This window comes from Procambarus clarkii, chromosome 37, assembly GCF_040958095.1.
Source record: "Procambarus clarkii isolate CNS0578487 chromosome 37, FALCON_Pclarkii_2.0, whole genome shotgun sequence".
Lineage (NCBI taxonomy): Eukaryota > Metazoa > Arthropoda > Malacostraca > Decapoda > Cambaridae > Procambarus > Procambarus clarkii.
The window spans coordinates 10752850-10775473 of record NC_091186.1 but is presented as its reverse complement, the minus strand read 5'-3'; the positions used below and the strand labels follow the sequence as shown (position 1 = coordinate 10775473).

The 22624-nt window shown below is 46.3% G+C and overlaps 1 protein-coding gene across 11 annotated transcripts in view; it reads right to left on the bottom strand.

The window, feature by feature from the left end:
• Positions 1 to 22624, bottom strand: part of Crag (DENN domain-containing protein Crag) — a 137389-nt gene that overhangs the window by 28313 nt on the left and 86452 nt on the right. For 7 of the 11 annotated variants that reach the window (XM_045754543.2, XM_069337115.1, XM_069337116.1 and 4 more), the window contains 3 exons: positions 9763 to 10845; positions 5348 to 5476; positions 326 to 475 (listed from right to left, as the gene is read on the bottom strand). In XM_045754543.2, the coding sequence (XP_045610499.2) occupies positions 326 to 475; positions 5348 to 5476; positions 9763 to 10845 (1362 nt within the window). The remainder of the gene's footprint in view (positions 1 to 325; positions 476 to 5347; positions 5477 to 9762; positions 10846 to 22624) is intronic. The other 4 variants (XM_069337118.1, XM_069337121.1, XM_069337114.1 and 1 more) reach the window with 3 other exon arrangements.

Below are 22624 nucleotides of genomic sequence, written 5' to 3'. Positions count from 1 at the left end.
TATTTTTTTTTTTTGAAAAGTGATATACTGTACCTTTCTTTTTTACAGTGTTTCAAATTATAAGGGTTAAGTGCTGAAAAGTCTATACCGCAGTAGAGGTCTTCTTGACGTTAATACTTTTCCCCCGCAATACACAGAATACATTTTTTTTCTTCGCAATATACATAATACATATAGATTAAAAGTTAGCTTTCATAAATACAAGTTACTGTAGCTGTCAAAATAGGGAAAATAAATCTTTTGTTTCATGAGTAATTTTGATTAATTTTTGTTTTCATTCAAATTATTTGTAGACAGCAGACACACAAAGGTGATAGAGCCTTACCTGTACATGCCCCCTCTCACGGGGGTGTTGGTGGCGGTCATAGCCTCACGAATTTCATTATATTTCTTGGAGAGTGACGTTACTGCCGACTTCACACTACTGAGGCCGCCAGATATCAGTTCATTCTTCCGGTAATTGAAGTTACTAGGGCTGAAATATTTCAAGCAATGTTAGGGCACCAAGCTCTGATCAATTACTAATTGATGTAGAAGGGCTTTACAATTTACTATAGAAAGCTACTAGGCTGAAACAAACTTCTACCATTAATATTATATTCTTGCTTCAGGTAAATTTCATGTAAGTCTGGAGCAGTACTCGTCACTGAAGCACCATACAGCAAAGTTGCACCATGTGACATAGCTGACCGACTGAAAGAAAAATCTAAAACCTATATATTGGACAGTATTTCTTGCACTAAAGTATAATACTGTACAGTATTATTATTATTATTATTATTATTATTATTTCACACAGAAAATCACACTAACATGATATACATCAATGAGAAAATCCACCGGGGCTGCGAGGCGACGCGAACCTGCGACCAAGGCGGTGCCAGCCGCACTCTACCACTGTACCATCGCTGACTTGTTAAAGTCTTACAACACGATTTCTACTGAAATCACACAAAGTCTGGAGGCCCCTCCTAAAGCCAGTCCAAGTTTTACACAAGGCCCCCAAGCACTGGGTTGAAAGGTAAAGTAAAGTAGTCTGCCCTTCAACCAAGGCGTTGTCAGCCTTGGTTGCTGGTTAGTGTCACCTCACAGACCCAGTGGATTTTCTCATTATTATTATTATTATTATTATTATTATATTCTTGCTATTTTATAGCATTGGACCTGAGACCCAACACCTAAGGAACATCAACTTGAAGGGATTTGCTGATTGAATCAAGTGCACATTTTCTGATATTATAGTACTAACAACTTCACAATGTCCAAATTTTTATTGTAGCAAACAGTTTAGTTTTACTATTATCATTAATTATTATTATTATGGTTTTAATAATGATAGAATCTGAGCGTGAGGTCCAGTGATGGAATCTAGAGCCCAACAAAATTTTATGAAGCTTTCGGATTCTTATGCACCAAGGAAGATTCCATTTTATGAAGCTGTCCAATTATTGTACAGTACATCTAGAAAGTTTTAACTAAATACCTCATCATGAAACTAAACCCTTTATCCCATTACTCTAATTCAAACGCCTCTAGCGATCATCACACTCGTAACCGTAAAATGTAAGGACTTTATTATCTTTTATTAAATTTCATTCATTACTGTGATACAATACTGTTAAAAAAAAAATCTAAATGACATTCAAAATCTAAAATCGGTTAAACAAAAAAACTGCCTTCTCTTATCAGCAACATAATAACGAGAGGCAGAGAATAACAAAACGTCTCCAGCCCCCAGACAAGTTTTGACACAAGGGCGATGAGATGCGCTATGATATTATGATCAACATAAATACACCTGGTGCAGATGTTGACACCCAAGCATTACTCACCACGTTCAGTTGTGCTAGCCCAGAAGACAATGTCCACCCAATGACAACATTCCTAAACAAGTAACACACCTAACATAACTGCACACTTATTTTTAAGCTATGCTTGAAACACTTTGGATATTAGTGGCCTTGTAACAGGGGGTCGAGGGAAACAGCTCTCTCTCGTCCATTATCCCGCCACCAGTATGCTAACGGGGACAGGGTACACAGCTCTCTTTTGTCCATTATCCCGCCCCTAGTTAACTAATCTATAGTTACCCCAGAGCTACCACTGCAACCTCCCTAGTTCAACACCTTGTAACCTAGGTATCTGATTACCTAGGTATCTACTTCTACTTATCTACCCTTCTTCCTCTACCACTACCTCCTACTCATTCCCTACTCCCTTCTCTTCGTCTGCCTCTCTCTCACTCTCCCTTTTCACCTGACCACACTCCTCCCTCCTAGTCCTCCCTCCTCTCTTACCCCAAACCCTCACTCATTACTTCATTATTCATTTGTTTCCCTTTGTTTCTTTTATGCATTCATAGGCAGTGAAATGTTCTAGAGTTCTCTAGAGTTTGCTGGTAGCTGATCAAGTTATGGCACCTTGTAGTCATGGATACCTAGGTAATCAAATACCTAGGTTACAAGGTGTTGAACTAGAGAGGTTGCAGTGGTAGCCCTGGGGTAACTATAGATTAGTTAACTAGGGACGGGATAATGGACAAAAGAGAGCTGTGTACCCTGTCCTCATTAGCATAACTGGTGGCAGGATAATGGACGAGAGAGCGCTGTTTCCCTCGACCCCCCCAGTTACAGCCTTATTAATAATGCATACTTTGACAATTAGGAAACCACTGTATCATTCTTCTGTATTTTTCAATAATTATTATTATGTATTATTATTAATGCACAAAGAAATCACATTAACAGGATGTATCAATGAAGGGAAGGAAATTACCAGAAGAGGGAAGGAGAGAATTATCAGGGCCAAGCCATTATGACTATATAGCACTTGGAAGGGATCAGGATAAAGATTTGAAATGGGATGGGGTAGAGGAATGGTGCCCAACCATTGGACGGTCAGAGACTGAACGCCAACCTGCATGAAGTGAGACTGTTGCTCTACCGTCCACCCCAAGTCCCCCCCTTTCCATCAGAAGAGAAAATCATTTATTTTCTCAATGATACATTATGATAATGCAATTTCTTTATACATTTGAAATGCATAAAGTTTACTATTTATGCATAGTGGAAGCCTCAAGACTCCAAGAGGATTCAGTTTTTTGTTTTTATTTTTTGTTTTTTTCAGGGATATTCCTGCACGGGCCCTAAGCCTCTGGCTGGCCCACTAAGTGTTGCTTGTTTCTGTTTTACTTGGGCGGAGTGCGAGTAGTTATGACTCGTATGGTCGCTTCAGTAAGATTTTGTCCCATGTGTTTAACAACAACAACTGCTCTGTTCAATTTAAAGTAAAATCTTAATGGGTTTGTAACTATGCACTGTATTAGGTAATGTTCCAGTGGTCTGTCTGGCATTTCCCCACAGTGCCGACATTTCCTCTCATCTTCCAGAACCTGTAAGCCCATTTCCCATGCACATGGGTATCCAAGCCTGATGCGATATAAGTGTACTTCTGTTGTTCTACTGCTCCCTTTCATCAAACAAGTGGTTTGTAGTTGGTTGAATTCTTGTACCAACCTGCAGATCCTGATGTTCCAACTGCTGAGGATTCAATTGAATCCCAGGTTGCATTACTTTTGAGTCATATAGTGTTTCAGAGGTTTAAGGCATTGTGCTTGGGAACACCTAGTGTGTGCAGGTTCAAATTCTCAAGGCTCCTACTGATTTTATCATTATTATTATTACAGTATTATTATTAGTATTAGTATTATACTGTACAATGGTACCTGCATGATTCACCGTGGAAACAACGAATACTGTTTTAGCTGATAAATGGATAATGGCATGAATGGAGAGAAAATGATTGTGCAATGTTAGAGGCATGATCTAATAATAGCTACTACCAACTAACAAGTCACTTGCATTCTTAATACCAAGACCTTTATTACACCTTGCTAACCAAAAGTCAATGCCGAGGCCAACTATAAATAATAACTAATATTTATACGTCTTTGATAGTTTTCCATGTAAGCACTACAATGAATTTCCTAACTTACTGTGGAAGAAAAATCCGATTTTGAAAAAATTATTTTCTTGCGAGTTACCTGACGAATTCGTATTTGAGTGACGGCTCTAGTATTTTACGCTTGCATTCCATTAGAATACGACTAGCTCTAACCTCTCGGACAATTACACACACTTACCTGTGCTAACATTTTCCCCGCAACATTTTGCAATCATGCCTGGAAGTAATTATTGCATCTAGTGCCATGGCAATAGCAAATGCACCGAGAAATACGGTTCAACATGTGTATTCAAGACACAAAATACCAGTCCTATTTCAAATTCAGCTTATTAGGCAAATCACTTTTGAGAAACTAGAAAAGCAAAACAAAATTAAAGGCTTATTGAGCACGTGCAAAATATGGTAATCTAGAGTGTATGAGAGAAAGCAAGGGGGAACCTGCAGAGATGTTGTCTACCAGATCCTGGCAAACACTCCTCCAAATCTATATCACTGAAAAATTGAGAGAACACACCAATAATGACAGAATGCATCAATGGCAACAGAGAATGCATCAGTAATGCCATCCTTTCCATTAACAACATTGACAAGAGCCAACACTATTATTCCACAACATAATGGCTAATATTCTACATTCTAGTACCTGTATGTCTCTCACATGCTCATCTCTTCCCCTTTCCCACCAAGATGTAGGGACCTCCCCTCCTTTAAGTCAAATTTGCTTAACTTTTGCTGTCTATGCTAGTTCTTTCCCATAAATTATCCTGATCTTTAAATATCCTTTGCTTTTAATGAACAGGGAGGTTTCCTAAACAATGCAATCTAATACCATAGATTGACAACATTGAATCCTTACAGTATAGCCACTACACCCATACATCAAAATGTCACCATAATAATAATCTGTTCTCCAAACCCAAGAATGAACCCCCTGCCCAACATGCAGGCCAACTCCTACCCCTCCATAACCATCTTGTTAAAATATCCACTCGGGCAACATAATTTCCCTTATATTCCTTCATCATTTCAGTAATTATATTGTTCCTGTCAATACACACACACTGTATCACCTATCTTACCTTCTCCATCCATGCCTGTTACTAATATATATTGGACTTACCTGTTACTTTGACATTGCACAAAAACTTTATTCTAAGTATCTGGAGATTCATAGTAACAAACTAAAATGGATTGTGAATATACATAACAAGCTTAATTCAGTAGAGGTTCAAAAATAATCTCCATGTAAGCATTGTATTGAAAGCTTGAGAGTTGGTCATGAAACTGCTATTTCAGTACTGAATGTGAAAATGTATTGTCCACCCACCAATACAGTATATAGGACTGGCTGTGCTTCCATTTATGGTATTGGTTGTAAACTTACCTGTATTGGCCCAGATCGGCCATGGCCGGGTGAATGTACTGAGTTCGTAGCTGCTCTATTTGCTTAGTGGCTTGCCGTAGACCCACGGAGGCCATGTTGGAAGCCAGGCCGAGACGACTGCTACTGTTACTGTAACACCACATGCTATACATATGACTAACACAACAATGACTACACATCACATTGGGTTATCCTCACCATTACAGGCTCTACAACCACGTGATTCTCACTGACAACTACTCATTTATATCCAGGCTATCTTCACCCTCTAATGTCAAGCAACTTTATCCAACTGACTGCTATTTGTATTAAGAAAAAATAAATAAATTAGGAGACCACTTTACTTTTAATTACACTTATAGTTAATGAACATCTTGAAGATTCATGTTTCTTATCTTTCTGTTAAAAATTACATACTGTTTATTAAAATATATTAAAATTTATTACTGATCAGTGATTAATGGGGAGTGAGATCTAGCTCTTCATGCTCTGCATCCTAGTCATTTATACCTGGGGTCCCATTATCTCTGTCAACATGCTTTCATCACATTTCTTCTTAATGTTGTGGATGGAACAGTATTTAACCATAGAATGCCATATATATATTTGTCTGTTGTTACATTTTTATTGTTTTCTGTGGTAACTGCCCATACTTACTTGCAAAAACAAATTGGCTTTGCATGTACTGTATTCACCTATTTGTGCTTGCGGGGGTTAAGCTCTGCTCTTTCGGCCCACCTCTCAACTGTCACTCAACTGATACTAACTACTATTTTTTTCCCCCCCTCCACACACACACACACCCAGGAAGCATCCCATAGCAGCTGTCCAACTCCCAGGTACCTATTTATTGCTAGGTAACAGGGTCATCAGGGTTAAAGGAAACTCTGCCCATCTGTCTCTGCTGGGTGCGGGGATCGAACCCAGGTTCCTAGGTCCACGAGTCTAGAGCGCTGTCCACTTGGCCACCCAGTTTCATGTGTGTTTCATTAAGCTCAGTGTAATGTGCTAGCATCACTTATGTCTTAACTATACCTACTAGTGTCACTGTCATGTCACAGTAACTATACTCACTAGTGTGTACTAAGAAAATTTATCTTAGCATGTGTAGCAGATTGCTGCTATGTCCTACGTGAATTTATCCAAACATTACACTCTTCCTAAGCAAAAATCCAGCGTTGAATGTAATGAAATGCCTCTTTCTGGTAGAGCCCCGGTGGCTTCTTGAACCTTAAGCTTTCTTACTGAGATTATTCCATGCTAAAGGGTCACATCAGTCACAGACACACTTTCCGGCCTACTGGGGACCAGAGCCAGAACCTGGCCCCTTCACAAACATGCAGGGAGAGCGTGACAATTTGCCACCCCACCAGGAGAGCATCCAGGAAGTCAGCAAGGCTTTACACAGAACTTGAAGGGTTCACAGAAAACAAAACCTCAAAATTGCCAAACATCTCTGTAAATGATTCACAGAGTAAAGGGATTCACTCAAACTAGCACAAAACTCATTAGTACTGCTTGCCACCACCAGGTGGCCTGGTCCCTGCCCTCAGCCAGATTCCCATCTCTGTTCTGGAGCTGATAAACAACTCGCCAACAAACCGAGGAGGGAGGGAGGAAATAGAGGAACCACCAGAGCTCTAGCAGAAAGAGAAGTTTTATTACCTTCAATACTAGAATTCTGGGAGACCCTTCCCCTGATGGCTTTCTGAAGCTAACCAGAAAATGAGACCAGAATGAGATTTACCAGGGAGGATGAAACAGGCACTAGGACAAAGAAGAGACCCCAAGGTGGGAGATACACCCAAAAGCAACACAAAACACAAAACTGTGAATGAGTGGTCGATGGTTCAGTCCGTGGAATTAAGACGAAAGCGAGTTACCCCGTGTGCAAGAACATTGAACAATCCCCACATGTGAACTGCAAGGAGAATCAAACCCCCAAAATCCAAAAGCTGAGTTACCCAAAGTGTTTAGCTCTACAGGGTAATGGACTATAGCTACTCTTCACCCCCTCCCTCCTTGGTTCAGGCAATGAACCCTGGAAAGCAGTCAAAGTGGAGCTAGAGCATGGAGGAAGCCAAATCATCTACAGCACATGCCACACAGCTGCAAGCTCGTGCACTGTACTGTATACCCGAAGGAACAGCCCCAACCACTGACCCTGGGTGTCCTGGTAGGTATTGGTCACAAAACCTCAAACCAGAGCCGTGGCATCTGTGAACACATCGAGCAATGATGAAGGATGGCACCATGGAACTAAAGCTTGAAATACACAATGCGGAAGCTGGCGAAGCAAAAACAAATGTAGGGTGCACGGGGCCCAAACTCACTGGTCCCAGGAGCGGCAAAACAAGTGGAATTGGAAAAACTGGAACAATGCCAAGAGTCAAACCTTGGCCAGCAGGCAAAGTACAGGATAATCTACTCCTAACCAGTGAGTCACTTGGGGCCAATCCAATACCCAATGATGAGAAGCTGACACATGGACTGACCAAGAGGCCCAAATCAACCAATCATTGAGGTAGGCCAACCCACAAACACCCAAAGGATGGAGCTGGACCACTACAATCCACTCCAATCTAGTACACACACGAGGGTGGGTGGGGGGACAGGTTAAAGCCACAGGGAAGAACCCTGAAGCAGTAAGCCTGATGCCCAACAATGAAATCTAGCCAGTTCCCAAATCTGGGATGTAAAGGGACATACCAATATACATTCCCTGAGGTTTGTGGACACCAAGCTCCAGGCTGTATTAGCAGATCATGCAGAAGGTCAGACAGGGAATTAAGCTGTTTGATCTCGAAAGAATGAAGATGATAAGGCCAGGTCCCTGATAAGTCAAACACAAAGTTCATGACTGATGTGACCCTTTAGCATGGGACAGTCTCAGCAAGGCAGCTTCAGGTTAAGGGAGCCACTCTAGGGCTCCTCCAGAAAAACCTATCAACTCTCACATTATTACAAATGTTCATTAGGGTATGATCATTTGACATCCACAATTAATTAACTATTAATACACATTTGTTGTACTCGTACACAAATGTAAATCAAAATACTGTACATTTCAATACACCTAATATTCCTCTCATTCACTCTTGCATCATCTCTAACAACACGTGTACGTGCTTCTCCATACACCTCCAGTGACAGACAACATACACCTCCACACCTCCACACACGCTAAAACTCCAGCGCTGAATATAATGAAACTCCTCCTGCTGCTGGTGGGCCTCCTCAGGGGCTCCCTCAGCTACCATAGGGGGGACCTTCCCACAAACTTCTCTTTGCCTTCTATTGCACAACCGATTTATTTTAACAATTAGGTAGGTAATTTTTGGTCAAAACGAATAGTTTACAAACAAAATGAAAGAAAAAAAAAGAGAGAAATTTGGACTTAAGCTGGCGCATATGTTGCCTCCACAAGCTTATTCCTTGCTAAGCACGTCTCCTGAGCAGCTCGTACATTGTGTGAAGATAGCCATAAGTCTACTCTAGGGTGTATCCAACCACAACAAGATAATTAAGCATGCATCAGTGAGTATTATCTAAAATATGACATCTAGTGGCTTATGTGCTTCAAATTAATAAACAATTAAATAAATACTTATACAGCAAACACAGTAACTGAAAAAGGACAAAAATAATAATGATAAATAAAATGACTATTGTCAAAATTGTATAGACTGTAGTGATCGATGAGGTTTAAAATTAGCTCTTGTTAATTTGACATCTCGTATTCTTCTACCAAGACAAATGTGCTGTTCAACTTGCAAAAATTATTACACATGTCAAGTATGTTTAGAAAGAGCATTGACTATTGCAAAAAAAATGCACAATTATAATCACTGCATTTTATTATTCGTTAGGAAGAGCCTTAACTGTTTAAGCCAAAAATACACTATACCGTATAAGATGGGCAAGAGTTGGAGTAAAGTACAAGACACGCAAGCATGGAGCTGCAATGAACTACGGAAAATGATTTAAGAAATCCTGTGCCATGTCAATGGATGCTATCAATTTCTCGCTTCTATCTGTTACTTGTATTGTGTCTGACCTACAACAACTTAATGGAAAGTAAAAATATCATGAGCTTCCTGATTTTCTAACAAAAATATATAAAGAATAATAATAATAATGAATTTTAGTTCCAATCATGACAATTGCCATCTTTGCCAAATTAAAACGTGTAATCCTTGTTTACAAAGACTTTACAGTGATTGATTACATTTACTAAAAGCGCGCACACTGCGGCAATAAGCACCGAATTCTTAAATCATTTTTCGCTAATGTTGTTGCCGAGTGAGTCGGGTCAGTCTAGTTATGGAGTGCTGAAGATCCATTAGTTCATACACCATTCCAGGAAGAATAAGTTACTAGGAGTTAAAAATGATTTCGGTTAAGACATATGTTACCTGAAGGAGAGTTTAAGGGATGGCCAAGTGGGCGTTGAAGCCACCAGAGCCGAGTGGGCAGGGTCATCGGGATCTGCACGCTCAGAGGAATGTGCACGGGTTGGGTGAGAAGTTTTGGAGGTGTTGGTTGGACTAGGTGTGGAAGACAGTGCCCAGAGTGAATTTGATGATCGTTGTACAACACGTTGCTTCGTTGTGTCCTGGCCGCTACGGCCAGTGAATGTGGCACTGCGTGAAACTCTACGAGACACTCGACGGTGATGGCTACCGTGACCAGAGTTGAGAGAGGACATCTCCGATTCATCACTTGTGGCACTGTGCCTCAAAGGTGAATCATGGGTACTAGAGGGTGGGCCTTCTCCAGATGCCGAGTCATTGTTCTCACTTCCCTGAAATGTGCTAAATGCTCCAAGTGGATCATTTTCGGTGATAGGAGTACGCTTAGGACTAGATGGTATGGGAGAATAATTGGAAGATCTGTCGATATTAATATTAGGAGATCGTTGAGGAAGAAGCAACACATTACTCTTAACTTGTGTGCCGTCCACATCACTCGCCTTCGGGGGTTCCAGAGTCTTTTCCTCACTGCTTCTATCTGCACTACTTTTACTCTCATAACTCTTGCTAACAGAGTCTTCCCTGATGCCATCAATATACTCTGTGACACCCTGTTCCAAGTTAACCGAGTCTTTACTGCTGGACCGGCTCACACTACCACTTCTTCTCCAGAATCCACGAATCTTTTCATCAGCACTGTCCACACTTCGCTTGAACAGACTAGATAACCTCTCTGGGGCATTTCGGGAAAAAAATCCCTGCACTAAGCCAGCTCTTGGCCCAGCTTCTTCCTCAGAAATATCACTCAGACTATCATTACTGTGAGACAGAGGATCTACATCGCCTCCATCATTGTGAAATGAAGAATCTTGGTCTAACGCTTCAGTGGAACACTTATTAATTTCGCTCTGTGGAGTGTTGCTGCTGGCTCGAAATTGGCCAACTTGAGTTAGTGGCTCAATCTCAACCTTAGCCAGACGCAGAAGATTGGTAATTATCTTAGCATCACTGCCGTAGCTGTCGGATCTGAAGGGGAAGGCAGCGGTTTCAACACCTGGTTGGTGGGTTGGCAAAACCAACAGTCACAACATTTCACTCCAATAACATACTTGCCATCTAAGCTTTTATGAAGCTTTGAAATTATGAAGACAACAGTCTGATTAATTTGATGCTTTAGAAATTGGAACTGTTAATATCAAATGATCAGCAAGCAATATAGGTATGCCATAATCAATGGGTATTTCATACAAGCTTCACTTTAGCAGCATGTTCCTGAAGACCATTCTACATTAAATGTCTGATGTGCATTAAGGGTAAGAACAATGGTACTATACGGTACTCAAAAGGCTGTTACCATGAGCCACCTCGTGTGGGTAATGAATCAAGACAGACAACATGTGCCTTACAAAATGACTACTGCACTTCATTGTTTTGTTGTTTTACAAAAGTGTGCTTGAAAAAAGCACACGCTGGGTGGCTGACATTTAATATATAATACACAGTATGTAAAAAAAATGTTTTAATCATTCCCATTTTTTTTTTTTACAATTTCAGGAAATGGCTTATATGGAATAAGGTAGCGAGTCACAACTTGTGTGTTGCACTTATCTTCAAGCTAAGCTACTAAATATAACAATCCACCTGTTAGCTTACATGACACTTCTGGTCCTCTTAAAACAAAGGTTGTGTGCAAAACGTCCACATTCACGTTAATATTGCAAAGGTAGGCACTGTCTATTGTACATTCCAGACTAGTATTCATTATTTCACAACCACTTGTCACCAACACCTATAGACTCCAGTCTTGCATGGGATGAACAGCCTGTTAACAACATTGCTGGGACAAGCTATATGGAATATTTCATATTTGAATTCCAGCTCTAATGAGTTCATTAAAATGCAAAATAAAAAAATCAGCGTTGAATGTAATGAAACGCCATTTTCTGGGTGAGACCATGGAGGCTCCCGGAGCTTATCCAGGTTGATATGCTAATGTCAGACTTTGGCATCAGTCATGTATATGGAGTTCTGTGGGCCTACCAAGGACCATAAGCCAGAACCTGGCCCCCCTCATAGAGGCATGGGGAGCAATGGGCTATAGAAACTCCCATGTGGTTGGAAGCATTCTATGTCTGCCATTGACTGGATCAGGACCCCAGAAAGGTAAGCGTCCCAAAACAAACCCCTATTCTGGTGAAAATTGCTGCCAAAGGCCGAAGACGTGGCTAGAACTCCCCCAAAACAAACAAGCAAACGAGCATGATGTCGCATGACGTCACACGTCACCGCTGTCTGCGCAGCTCCCCCCTCCCCGGGAGGGGAAAGGGGAGCCCCAGACCCTCGCGCTGGCTATCAACCCTTCAGTTCTGAGGTTTGGATGTCAAAAGGCAAAAAAAAAAAAAAAATGCCGACTGGAGGGAGGGAGGAATGTTGGGGAGCTTCCGGGTCTCACCCAGAAAATGGCGTTTCATTACATTCAACGCTGGTTTTCTGGGGGGAGCCCCGTCGGCTCCCCAGAGCTACCTACCCAAAGATGAAAACAAGAGGGACCTAATTCGGGAGGCGGAAGACACACACCCCTAACGCGAAGCGGAGACAAAAACTTCAACCCCCAACCCAAGGCCACATAGGCCCGACAAGGCCCAGGAACATCAACGAAGGAATGCAGAGTCAACCAATGAACGACATGGGCACGGGGACAGACAGCAGGCTGGCAGGACGGAACCGCCCCACGGACGACCCAAGAGAACCACACCCCAGAACAGGGAAGAGGGGAACTCTGAACAACCCAAAGCGCAACCCTGGTCACGGCAGCCACGGTACGCAATGCACGGCACAGTGCCGCAACCGAACACAAGACACGACGCATCCCGGCCAGACCAACCAAGCATCAAACAACCCAAGGACCCCTCCAGAAAGCCGCCGTGCCAATCTTCGCCAGAGAAGAAGGAGACAGCCACAAGCGAACAAACCTATCAGGGAGAACCAAAAGAGCCAAAACCCAGGCACCGGAGGAGGGCAGGAAGCACTCCAACCTCACCCCCAGAGGCCAACTCCAACAAAAAAAAAGAGAGTCTTGGAAAACAACTCGGAACCGAAGAGGCCACCACAAACTGAGGAGAAGAGAAAACAGCACGTAATCCAAGAACCAGGACGGCTCAAGCGGCGCAAGAGTAGGGCGGAGGTGAAGTAGGCCGGCTCGCGAAGCGGTGCAGAGGCAACTTCCAAAACTGAAGAAACCCGGAGCGGCTCTGCCAACGCTGCACGAGACAAGGCAACAGTATGTGGCAAGACGACGGTCCCAAACCTCCACACAAGAGAAAGACCAGACCATGCCAAGAAAACATAGCAAACCGACAAAGGGACAGAAAGAAAAAGGAAGGACTGCCAAAGAAAACCCCACACCGCCGCCAAGATGAAGCCCGCAGGTGGGACACCATGAATGAAGCCACCTGACCACCAACAGACGGTGAGATACTCAAGGCAAAACTGTACCAGCCCCGCCATGGACCGATCGAGCAGAGGAAAAGGCGGAGCCGCGGGAAAACCTCGGGTGCGACCACCGAGCAAGCAGAGCCGGAACCCAAGCCGGCAAGGAATGAGAAGGAACGTCTGCCATTCAGAAACTTCTCAATGCCAGCGAGCTCGCAAGGAGATCAGAGACACTGTGGTCCCGATGTGAAACTCGTGAAAAGTGACAACGTAAGATTCGGAAAATGCCAACTAGCAGGGTAAGCCAGGAAACCAAACACCCAAACCTGGCAAGCCGGGAATTAACCAAATATAGAGGCAGCGCAAAAAACAGGGAACTGAACAATTAGAAAGTCCAATCTAGTTCCCTACTCAGAGAGAATCCCAGCAACATCCGAGGCCCAAGACTGTTCAACACGCCACCACGACACACAAGGGGCAAAACAGGCTGACCCTTCAGAGTGACCAAGAAAGAACTGGATCAACACCTCCAACGGATATCTGAACAACCAGGCTGTAAGTAATACATCAGGCTGGCGCAGCCACGTCAAACAGAATGGGCGACCAATCCATCAACGAGGAGGCCTGGTCGACGACCGGGCAGCGGGGACGCCAAGCCCCGGATACACCGCAAGGCAACTGCAAGGCAGCAGTAGGTGTCAAGAAGCATATACTAAACCACACAACAAGGTGTAACGAGAGGGGCGAGGTAACACCAGAACTATTACTTCCCTTGACACTTAGGTAGCACAACACAAACAAGCGTAAACTAACTTGTACAGGGCTTCTTGCAGATGTCAAGCCCTGATGAGGAACCCACATGCAAAACAATCCAACTACCCCTCACATATTATCCCACAGGTCAATTGACCTGAAGCGGATACAGGAGAACAAGCCATACGGGCTAGAAAAACAGCCCCAGCACCAGCAGCGAGGGACACGAGCGTAGAAAGAAGACAAGGAATGAGGAAGACAGGCAGCAATAGGAATGAAAGGGACAGGACCAACAACACAGAGGCCATGTCTGTCAGGCGAATGACAGCCGAGAGGTGGGACCAAAGAGCCAGAGCTCAACCCCCGCCAGCACAGCTAGGTAAGGACAACTAGGTGAGCACAGAGAATCTAATGTATATGGCAGGGCTAAGCCAGGCACTGCAAGATGGGCAAGGAATGAGTGACCCAGATAAGACCATGAAAAACGAGGCCATGACCCACCGTATAACAAACAATGCAGACGAACAAGGAAGGCCCCAGGAAGAAGCACGCCAGGGCCAAACAAAACGCCACAACCAAACTCCAACACGGATCCCCAGTATCAAGCCACAGCAAAATGTCCTCTCAAGAGCACTCTGACCCAGTGTAACATTTACCCCATAACATTTACCTCCACCAATTTACCTTGTAACATGGCGAAGGTGGGGCCCCTTGATTGATCCAAGCATGTGAAGAACATGCATATGAGTGGGACCGGTTGGTTATAAATAGAAACTGCCTCGTATGGGCCAATAGGCCCTCTACAGTCACCTTAGTTCTAATGTTAGTAAATGCGTAGCCACGAACCAGCACCTAGCCGAAAGACGCCAGACCGCATAAACTCGCCTGCAGAACGTAGGCACAAACGTGTCATGACACAAAGTAGCCGAGAGGAGTCCGGAAGCACTGCCAGAGGAAGAAGGCCAGAGCTGCACCTCCAGGAGAAGAGTAGGGTAGAGGCAAAGGAGGCGCCCCACACCCATATGCAGGGAAAACCCAGCATCCTCCCCTGAGTGGCCATCCAGAACACCCCCAGCATCTACAGGGCACGGACTGGAGAGACGAGAGGAGTGAGAGAGGTGAAGCACCCGAGAGAACAAGGACGTGGAACACCAGTGCTTGTGTACACCGTCCACAAAAAAAAAAAAAAAAAAACTCCCACGGTGCATGCGCAGGACACATTGAGGTCATAACCACACAATCTCGCCCAGCATTGAGGGTGCCAACAAGGAGTATTGCAAAATAATAGTATTGCCTAGATAGACCACAGAGAGAAGATATAATGACAAAAGAAAGAGAAAGTCTCGAAAACCAAAAAGCACAGAAGTGGACCAACGACTCCTAAAAGGACCAGAGGTAAGCCTCACCGGAAGATGACAGATGTCCCTCCTCGCACAAGGTGAGGAGGGACTCGGGTCACATTCATCAAACCCACGCGCCCCCATGGGGATTCCCAGGGTCCTGAAATGGAACTCACGCTCAGGGAAGCCCAGAAAGGGTACTGCTAACCAGCGCCCAAGTCTATCAAACAACCTTCTAAAAACTGAACCCCCGGGATGTGAACTCTCACGGGGGACCCTAGCAGGGGACACCACCAGAAAAAAACATTAGGTCAGATACCAAGGGGCAAGCAAGGCAGACCCCCGACCCCCCCCCCCAAGGCACAAACAAAAAGAAAAACAAAACCCCGCAAGAGGACAACATACCCAAAGGAACAGAGCCGGCCGCTATGAATAGTGAAAACAAGCTGTGCAGCACCCTTCACCCCATACCAGTGCAAATTGCCTCTTACCCTTAGGGAAACAAGAGAGACTAAATACCTGAGCACCCAAAGGGCGGCCGAAAAAACGAGCAGTGAAACAGCCCAGCAGAGGCAGGACCCAAGGAATTTGTGGAAGGTAATCCAAAGCCCCAAGGGCAGAACTTACAGGGCACCTAGGGAAGGGAACCCTAAGCGCATGCAGTCCGAGTAATGTAGAATAACTCCTGGCTCTCGCACCCCTGGAAGACAGCCACCACACTCAAAGCAGTGCTGAAAAATCACTGGAACCAGATCACATCACCTCTGCCTCTAGCATCAGCCTTAAAACTGAAGGGTGGATAGCTGGGCAAGGGTCTGGGGCTCCCCCTTCCCCCTCCCTGGGAGGGGGGGAGTTGCGCAGACAGCTGCGTGGCGATGTGCGACGTCATGCTCGTTTGCTCGTTTCTTTTTGGGGAGTTCTATCCATTTGTTTGCCTTTTGGTAGCAATTTTCACCAGAATAGGGGTTTGTTTTGGGACGCTTACCTTTCTGGGTGCCTGATCTGGTTGATGGCAGACATAGAATGCTTCCAACAACACGGGGGGTTTCTATAGGCCATTGCTCCCCATGCCTTTCTGAGGGGGCCAGGTTCTGACTCATGGTCCCCAGTAGGCTCACAGAACTCCATACACATGACTCATGCCAAAGTCTGACATAAGCATATCAGCCTGGATAAGCTCCAGGAAGCCGATGGGGCTCCCCCCCAGAAATAGCTTGCACCAACATTCCACACATTTCAACCATGTATAATTTGTATACACAGTTACGTACATAGCCTAACACTTGGACATGCAGTTTCAACAGCCTGCCTTTCATTACACACCTTCACAAAAACATCTTTGATACTACATAATGAGTTTCATGCTGCTATTTATAATACTATAACTGCTTTATCCTGAACCCATGCCAACACTGACGCTGGACCCGTGTACAGATGACACGTCTTAAACAATGTCAATATAAATACAGTAAGGTATACAGGAACTACAACCTTGGTGCATACATAATTACTAACACTTACCCACCAAGCGGGAGCTTTGATAGTCACACGTGCACGAGTATTATTTGCAAGTCCTCAAGTCCTCATGAGCAGTCGGACAACACAATGTCCGACACAACACAACCTTCAGCAGGAAAAGGTGACTTCTGAGCTAACCCAGGTAAGTGCCAACAAAGTCAATCTTGGTAAGGAATTGGGCTATAACTTCAGTCAATTCACCAAAAAGTCAAACTTTTGCAGCGTGGTAAGACCCGCACCCACGAACAGGGAAGGAGGGAAACCGGATCAACCCAAAGCGCGTCCCCGGACACAGAAGCTGTGACACGCAAAAAACGGCAGAGGGCCGCAACCAGACAAAAAGGATGATGCACCCCCATCCTGACCAACCAAGCATCAACAATCCAAGGACCCCTCCCAAAACCAGCCATCTCATTCTTTGCCAGAAAAGATGGAGATGGGTGTAGACGAAGAAACCTATCACCACGACTGAAAGAACAGAAACCCCTGTGCCAGAGGAGAACATGAAGCTCCAGACCCGACCTGACCTCCAGAGGCCAACTGAGGAGAAGAGAGAAAGGAGAGCACTCTGTCCAATGACCAGGACGGCTCAGGAAGCGCATGAGCAGGCCGGAGGTGAAACAACGCATGAAACAGCTTGTGAAACATCAGAAGTAACATCAATACCGAAAGCAAGCTGAAGCGGCTCCACCAGTCCCGCACGACACGAGGCGACAGTATTCGGCATAAGATGATGGTCCTGGAACAACCAAGAGAGAAAGGACAACACCACCTAACCAAAAGCAAAGCACAACGACAAAGATAAAAAAGAACCGGAAGGACCGCCAGGAAACTTCATACTGCCGCTGAGATGAAGCTCGCAGGTGGGACACTAACAAGGAAGCCACCTTATCACAATAAAGATGATGATAAACTCTAGTCAGAAATACTATACGCGAAGACTTGAAGAGAAGATCGAACCAGCCATGTGACACACCGGTCCGATCTGCTGGAAGAGATTGAGCCGCGGGAAAACTTCCGGGTTCGGACACCGAGCAAGCAGCGCCTAAAAGCACGGCTGGGCCGGCCATCATGGGGGCCAAGAGGACTATTCTCCCTTGGTACATATCCAAGCGAATCAAGACCTGGAGCAACAGATGAACTGGGGGAAAGAGGTACAGTCTTTCCCCACCTTGACCAGTCCTGCCGAAAGGCATCGACTCCGACGGCCTTGTAGTCAGGGAAAGGCGCCGCAACCACGCCAATGCGAAGAGGTTCACCTCCAGGAGCCCGAACGTCTAGCAAAGCCAACGGAAGGAGTTGGTATCGACCGTCCATTCCGTGGACAGGGGAACGAAACGAGGCAGGCCGTCCGCCAAGACGTTGGACACACCCCGAACGTGAACCGCCAGAACATCCAAACACCGAGAACTCAGCAGACGAGTCACTCGAAGCGACCAGCACCATAGAGCCAAGGACCGCATCGAATTCCCTCGGTTCAGGCAATGAACCACCGGGAAGCAGTCCGAATGGAGCTGGATCGTCGATCTGCGGGCGACTCTAATCCTCCACAGAGCAAACCACACCACAGCGAACTCCCGCACCGTGCTATGGGCCCGACAGAAGGACGGACCCCACCACCCCTGGCCTGCTTGGAGAGCACTGGTCACAAAGCCCCAGTCGAGAGACAACACGTCTATGAACACATCAAGCGAGGGCTGAAGAACGAACAAGTCGGATATAGGACGACAACTAGCCGAGGCAGCCTGCAAAAACTGCACCACTGCAGAGTCAGCAAATAGCAGGGGGCAAAAGGAGAAGACATCCTAAGAGCCAAGGCCCAGGCAGATTCCAGAGAGGAGACAAGCACTGCCTGCCGACACATGAGCCGGGAAGCCTAAAACTGTGAAAGCACATCCCGCAGGATCGGCACAAAAAGGTTCAACAAGGCAAGGGTTCGACGGGCGAGCCGATGAGCGAGCCGCCGAGCCCAATGCACCAGGAACGGCCCCCAGCATCCCCACATCCTCCTCAAGCCAGTCCAAAGACAGCTCCAGGAGGGAAAAGAAACGCAAAGCTGAAGCCAAGAGGCCACGAGAGCGCAAGTCCTCACCAACCTGCACCCCCAAGTCTGGGTCCCTATAGGCAAAACGGGGCAGCCTCGAGACATCCGGATGAGCAATCAACCTAGCTTGTTGCAGCACTTCTCCTAGCGCATTCGCAGAAGATCATCTTTGGACTGGATAAACCTGAAAAAGCAAAGAAACGGCAACGGGAGGATAAAACTCTCGAAGGTGAAAAACTCACCGAAAACGCAAGCTCGCACACCCAGCCACAGGTAAACAAGCCGCAGCGCCGCCCCAGTGGCCAGGCGGGGAAGCAACCCGCAGAAAGAAAATGGCCACCAAAACAAAGGAACCGCGCCCAATGCAAGAGATCCGAAAATATGCCAGCAAATGTGGGAAGTTAGTAGACGAGAGGGACAAAAAACCCCGCCCAGAAGCAGAAAACCCAAGCAGGGGCAAACCGTCCCAGAACTGCTAGCAGGCATCCCCCACAGCCCCAGGAACCCGCAAAAGAAGGCCCTGGGGGCAAAGCTGTCCTCCATGCCCTCTGCCCTTAAAGAAAAGAAAGAGTCCAGAGGAGAGGTAGCAAAGAAAAGGCCCGTGGTAAGACCTCAGAAGTCTCAGTAGAAGGAACAGGCTTGAAAACTTTCATCCCCAACCCGAACGGCAGCCCCCAAAACTGCCCGAGTCTCGGCACCAACTAAACCCTATCCTGAAATCCGCAGATGGTCAGGAGCCGGGAACGGGGAGGGGAAAGGGGCGAAGAACACCTAACCAAAATGGGGCGGCCCCGGGGCATCTGGGTGGGGAACCAACCTAGAGCGTTACAGCAACCTAAACCAAGATTGCAACCCAGATGCCGCCTGTACTCCAAATAGTAAGGACATCAGAACAGTACTGGAGAACAAGCGTTCTCACAAGAACAGTCTTGTGAGAACACATCTCACAAGACTCCAGGTCAAGATGTCAGTGACTCAACAGGCAGCATGACGGAGGTAAAAGGGGCGACTGTCACCCTGAGCCAAGGGCACAGCAACCAACGAACCCACACAAGACGGGTTGGAACCCGGAAGACACACCCAGTGGTCCACCGAGCCCTGACAGGGTTTTCCAGGGCCCGTAGGGTTATGACTACGGGAAATCCGGGCAAGGTGTCGCTAAATGGTTAACACCCAAAGCTAACAAGGGAGGAATGCTAACACTGAAAACCCCTGCGACATGTACAATCACAGGGGCCCAGCAGAGGGCCACCAAACAATACCAGTGGAACTATAGCCACACTAGGCAGACCCCCACCAGGCAAATAAAAATAAAAAGAAAAGAAAACTCCCACAAAAGTACACTGTCCCCAGAGGAAACAGGAACCAGTCACTGCATAGGTGGCAGGTCACACAACACCTTGATGCCCTAACCAGCAAAATACCAGTCCCTACCCAGGGCCAAACAACGGCCCCAAGCCCCAGCTGGCCCCAAGGGCGAGGCAAATGCTGAGCAGCAAGAACCTCTACAGGAATGGTTCCCAAACCCCCCAGGGAAGAGAACCCTGACACGCAGGGGCAGTACTCACAGGGCGCTCCAGAGAAGCGTCAGTCCCGGTTGACATTAGCTTACGAACTGGAGTGCTATGCAGCCATTGCAGTGAGGTCCAGGGTTTCTCCCCTTCCCCTCTTGGGGAAGGGGAGGGCTGCGTGGACGAGCGACGCGGCAGTAGTGTGTTCGTTTGCATGTTTCCTTGGGATTGAAGGGAGTTCTACCCCTCTGTTCGGTTTTTGTTGTTAGTTTCTTAACATGTGGGATTTGTTTTGTTATGCCTACCTTTCTGGGTGCCTAACCCCGTTCGATGGCAGATAATGAAAACTCCCAACCACAAGAGGGGTTTCCAGGGCTATTGGTCCCTGAAACCTCTCTGAAGGGGCCAGGTTCTGGCTCATGGTCCCTGGTAGGTACATTAGTCCGATAAGGTCCAGGGAGCCGTAGGGGCTCCCCTCAGAAACATAATTATTACTCTAGGTCAGGAATTATTGAACAATAACTTGTCCACTTTAGAAATCTGTACCTCTTGCCTTACTCATGATGTACTAGTCTGTATTTGTCAATCAGATTACAAATACTGTACATAAGTGCAATGAGGTCATCCAAAATAACACCAACCCTGGGTTGAAGAAGGCCTCATAGCTCTGCAGATCTGTAAACTGATCAACAAATACACACCAAGCTGAAATGATCAAGATCCCTTACTTGAGCATTTAAATCCTTGATGAATCTAGGAAACCCGCATGGCGTTTCAGAGCCATTGCCCACATTACTTTCCATCTAATGCTCAATACAAGTGCAATTAAGATAGGGTTCTCATGGTGTACATTTAAAGTACTTCCAAAGTGTTACCATTCCCATATTTTACAAAGCAGTATACTTAGCATTAACATCGGAACATGGGCTGCACTGTTAACAAGTAATTAAGCAAAGTCTTGACCATTGCTTGTGGCGACTGCTACAGGTTGCCAATGTACGAATCTCCTAAACACTCACCAGACATTGGATTGTAATAAGAAAATTATCTTGGCTCTGCAATGGGAAGAACTGAACGTGGTATACAACTAAATTCGATGACAGCAAATAGAAGAGCAGCAGTTCTCAAGTTAAGAGTTTTGTGACCAAAGTCAATTCTGTCATGTATCAGCCGAGGGTTAAGAAGACCGTATCAGTCGAAGGTAGATGGGACTGCATCAGCCGAGGGTAGAGGAGACCATATCAATCAAAGGTAGAGGGGACTGCATCTGCCAAGGGGAGAGGGGCCCGTATCAGTCGAGAGTAGATGGGCCCGTATCAGCCAAGGGTAGAGGGGCCCGTATCAGTCGAGAGTAGATGGGCCCGTATCAGCCGAGGGTAGAGGGGCCCGTATCAGTCGAGAGTAGATGGGCCCGTATCAGCCAAGGGTAGAGGGGCCCGTATCAGTCGAGAGTAGATGGGCCCGTATCAGCCGAGGGTAGAGGGGCCCGTATCAGCCGAGGGTAGAGGGGACCGTATCAGCCGAGGGTAGAGGGGGACCGTATCAGCCGAGGGTAGAGGAGACCATATCAGCCGAGGGTAGAGGAGACCATATCAATCAAAGGTAGAGGGGACTGCATCTGCCAAGGGGAGAGGGGCCCGTATCAGTCGAGAGTAGATGGGCCCGTATCAGCCAAGGGTAGAGGGGACCGTATCAGCCGAGGGTAGAGGGGACTGTATCAGCCGAGGGTAGAGGAGACCATATCAATCAAAGGTAGAGGGGACTGCATCTGCCAAGGGGAGAGGGGCCCGTATCAGTCGAGAGTAGATGGGCCCGTATCAGCCAAGGGTAGAGGGGACCGTATCAGCCGAGGGTAGAGGGGACTGTATCAGCCGAGGGTAGAGGGGGACCATATCAGCCGAGGGTAGAGGGGCCCGTATCAGTCGAGAGTAGATGGGCCCGTATCAGCCAAGGGTAGAGGGGCCCGTATCAGTCGAGAGTAGATGGGACCGTATCAGCCGAGGGTAGAGGGGCCCGTATCAGCCGAGAGTAGATGGGCCCGTATCAGCCGAGGGTAGAGGGGCCCGTATCAGCCGAGGGTAGAGGGGACCGTATCAGCCGAGGGTAGAGGGGGACCGTATCAGCCGAGGGTAGAGGAGACCATATCAATCAAAGGTAGAGGGGACTGCATCTGCCAAGGGGAGAGGGGCCCGTATCAGTCGAGAGTT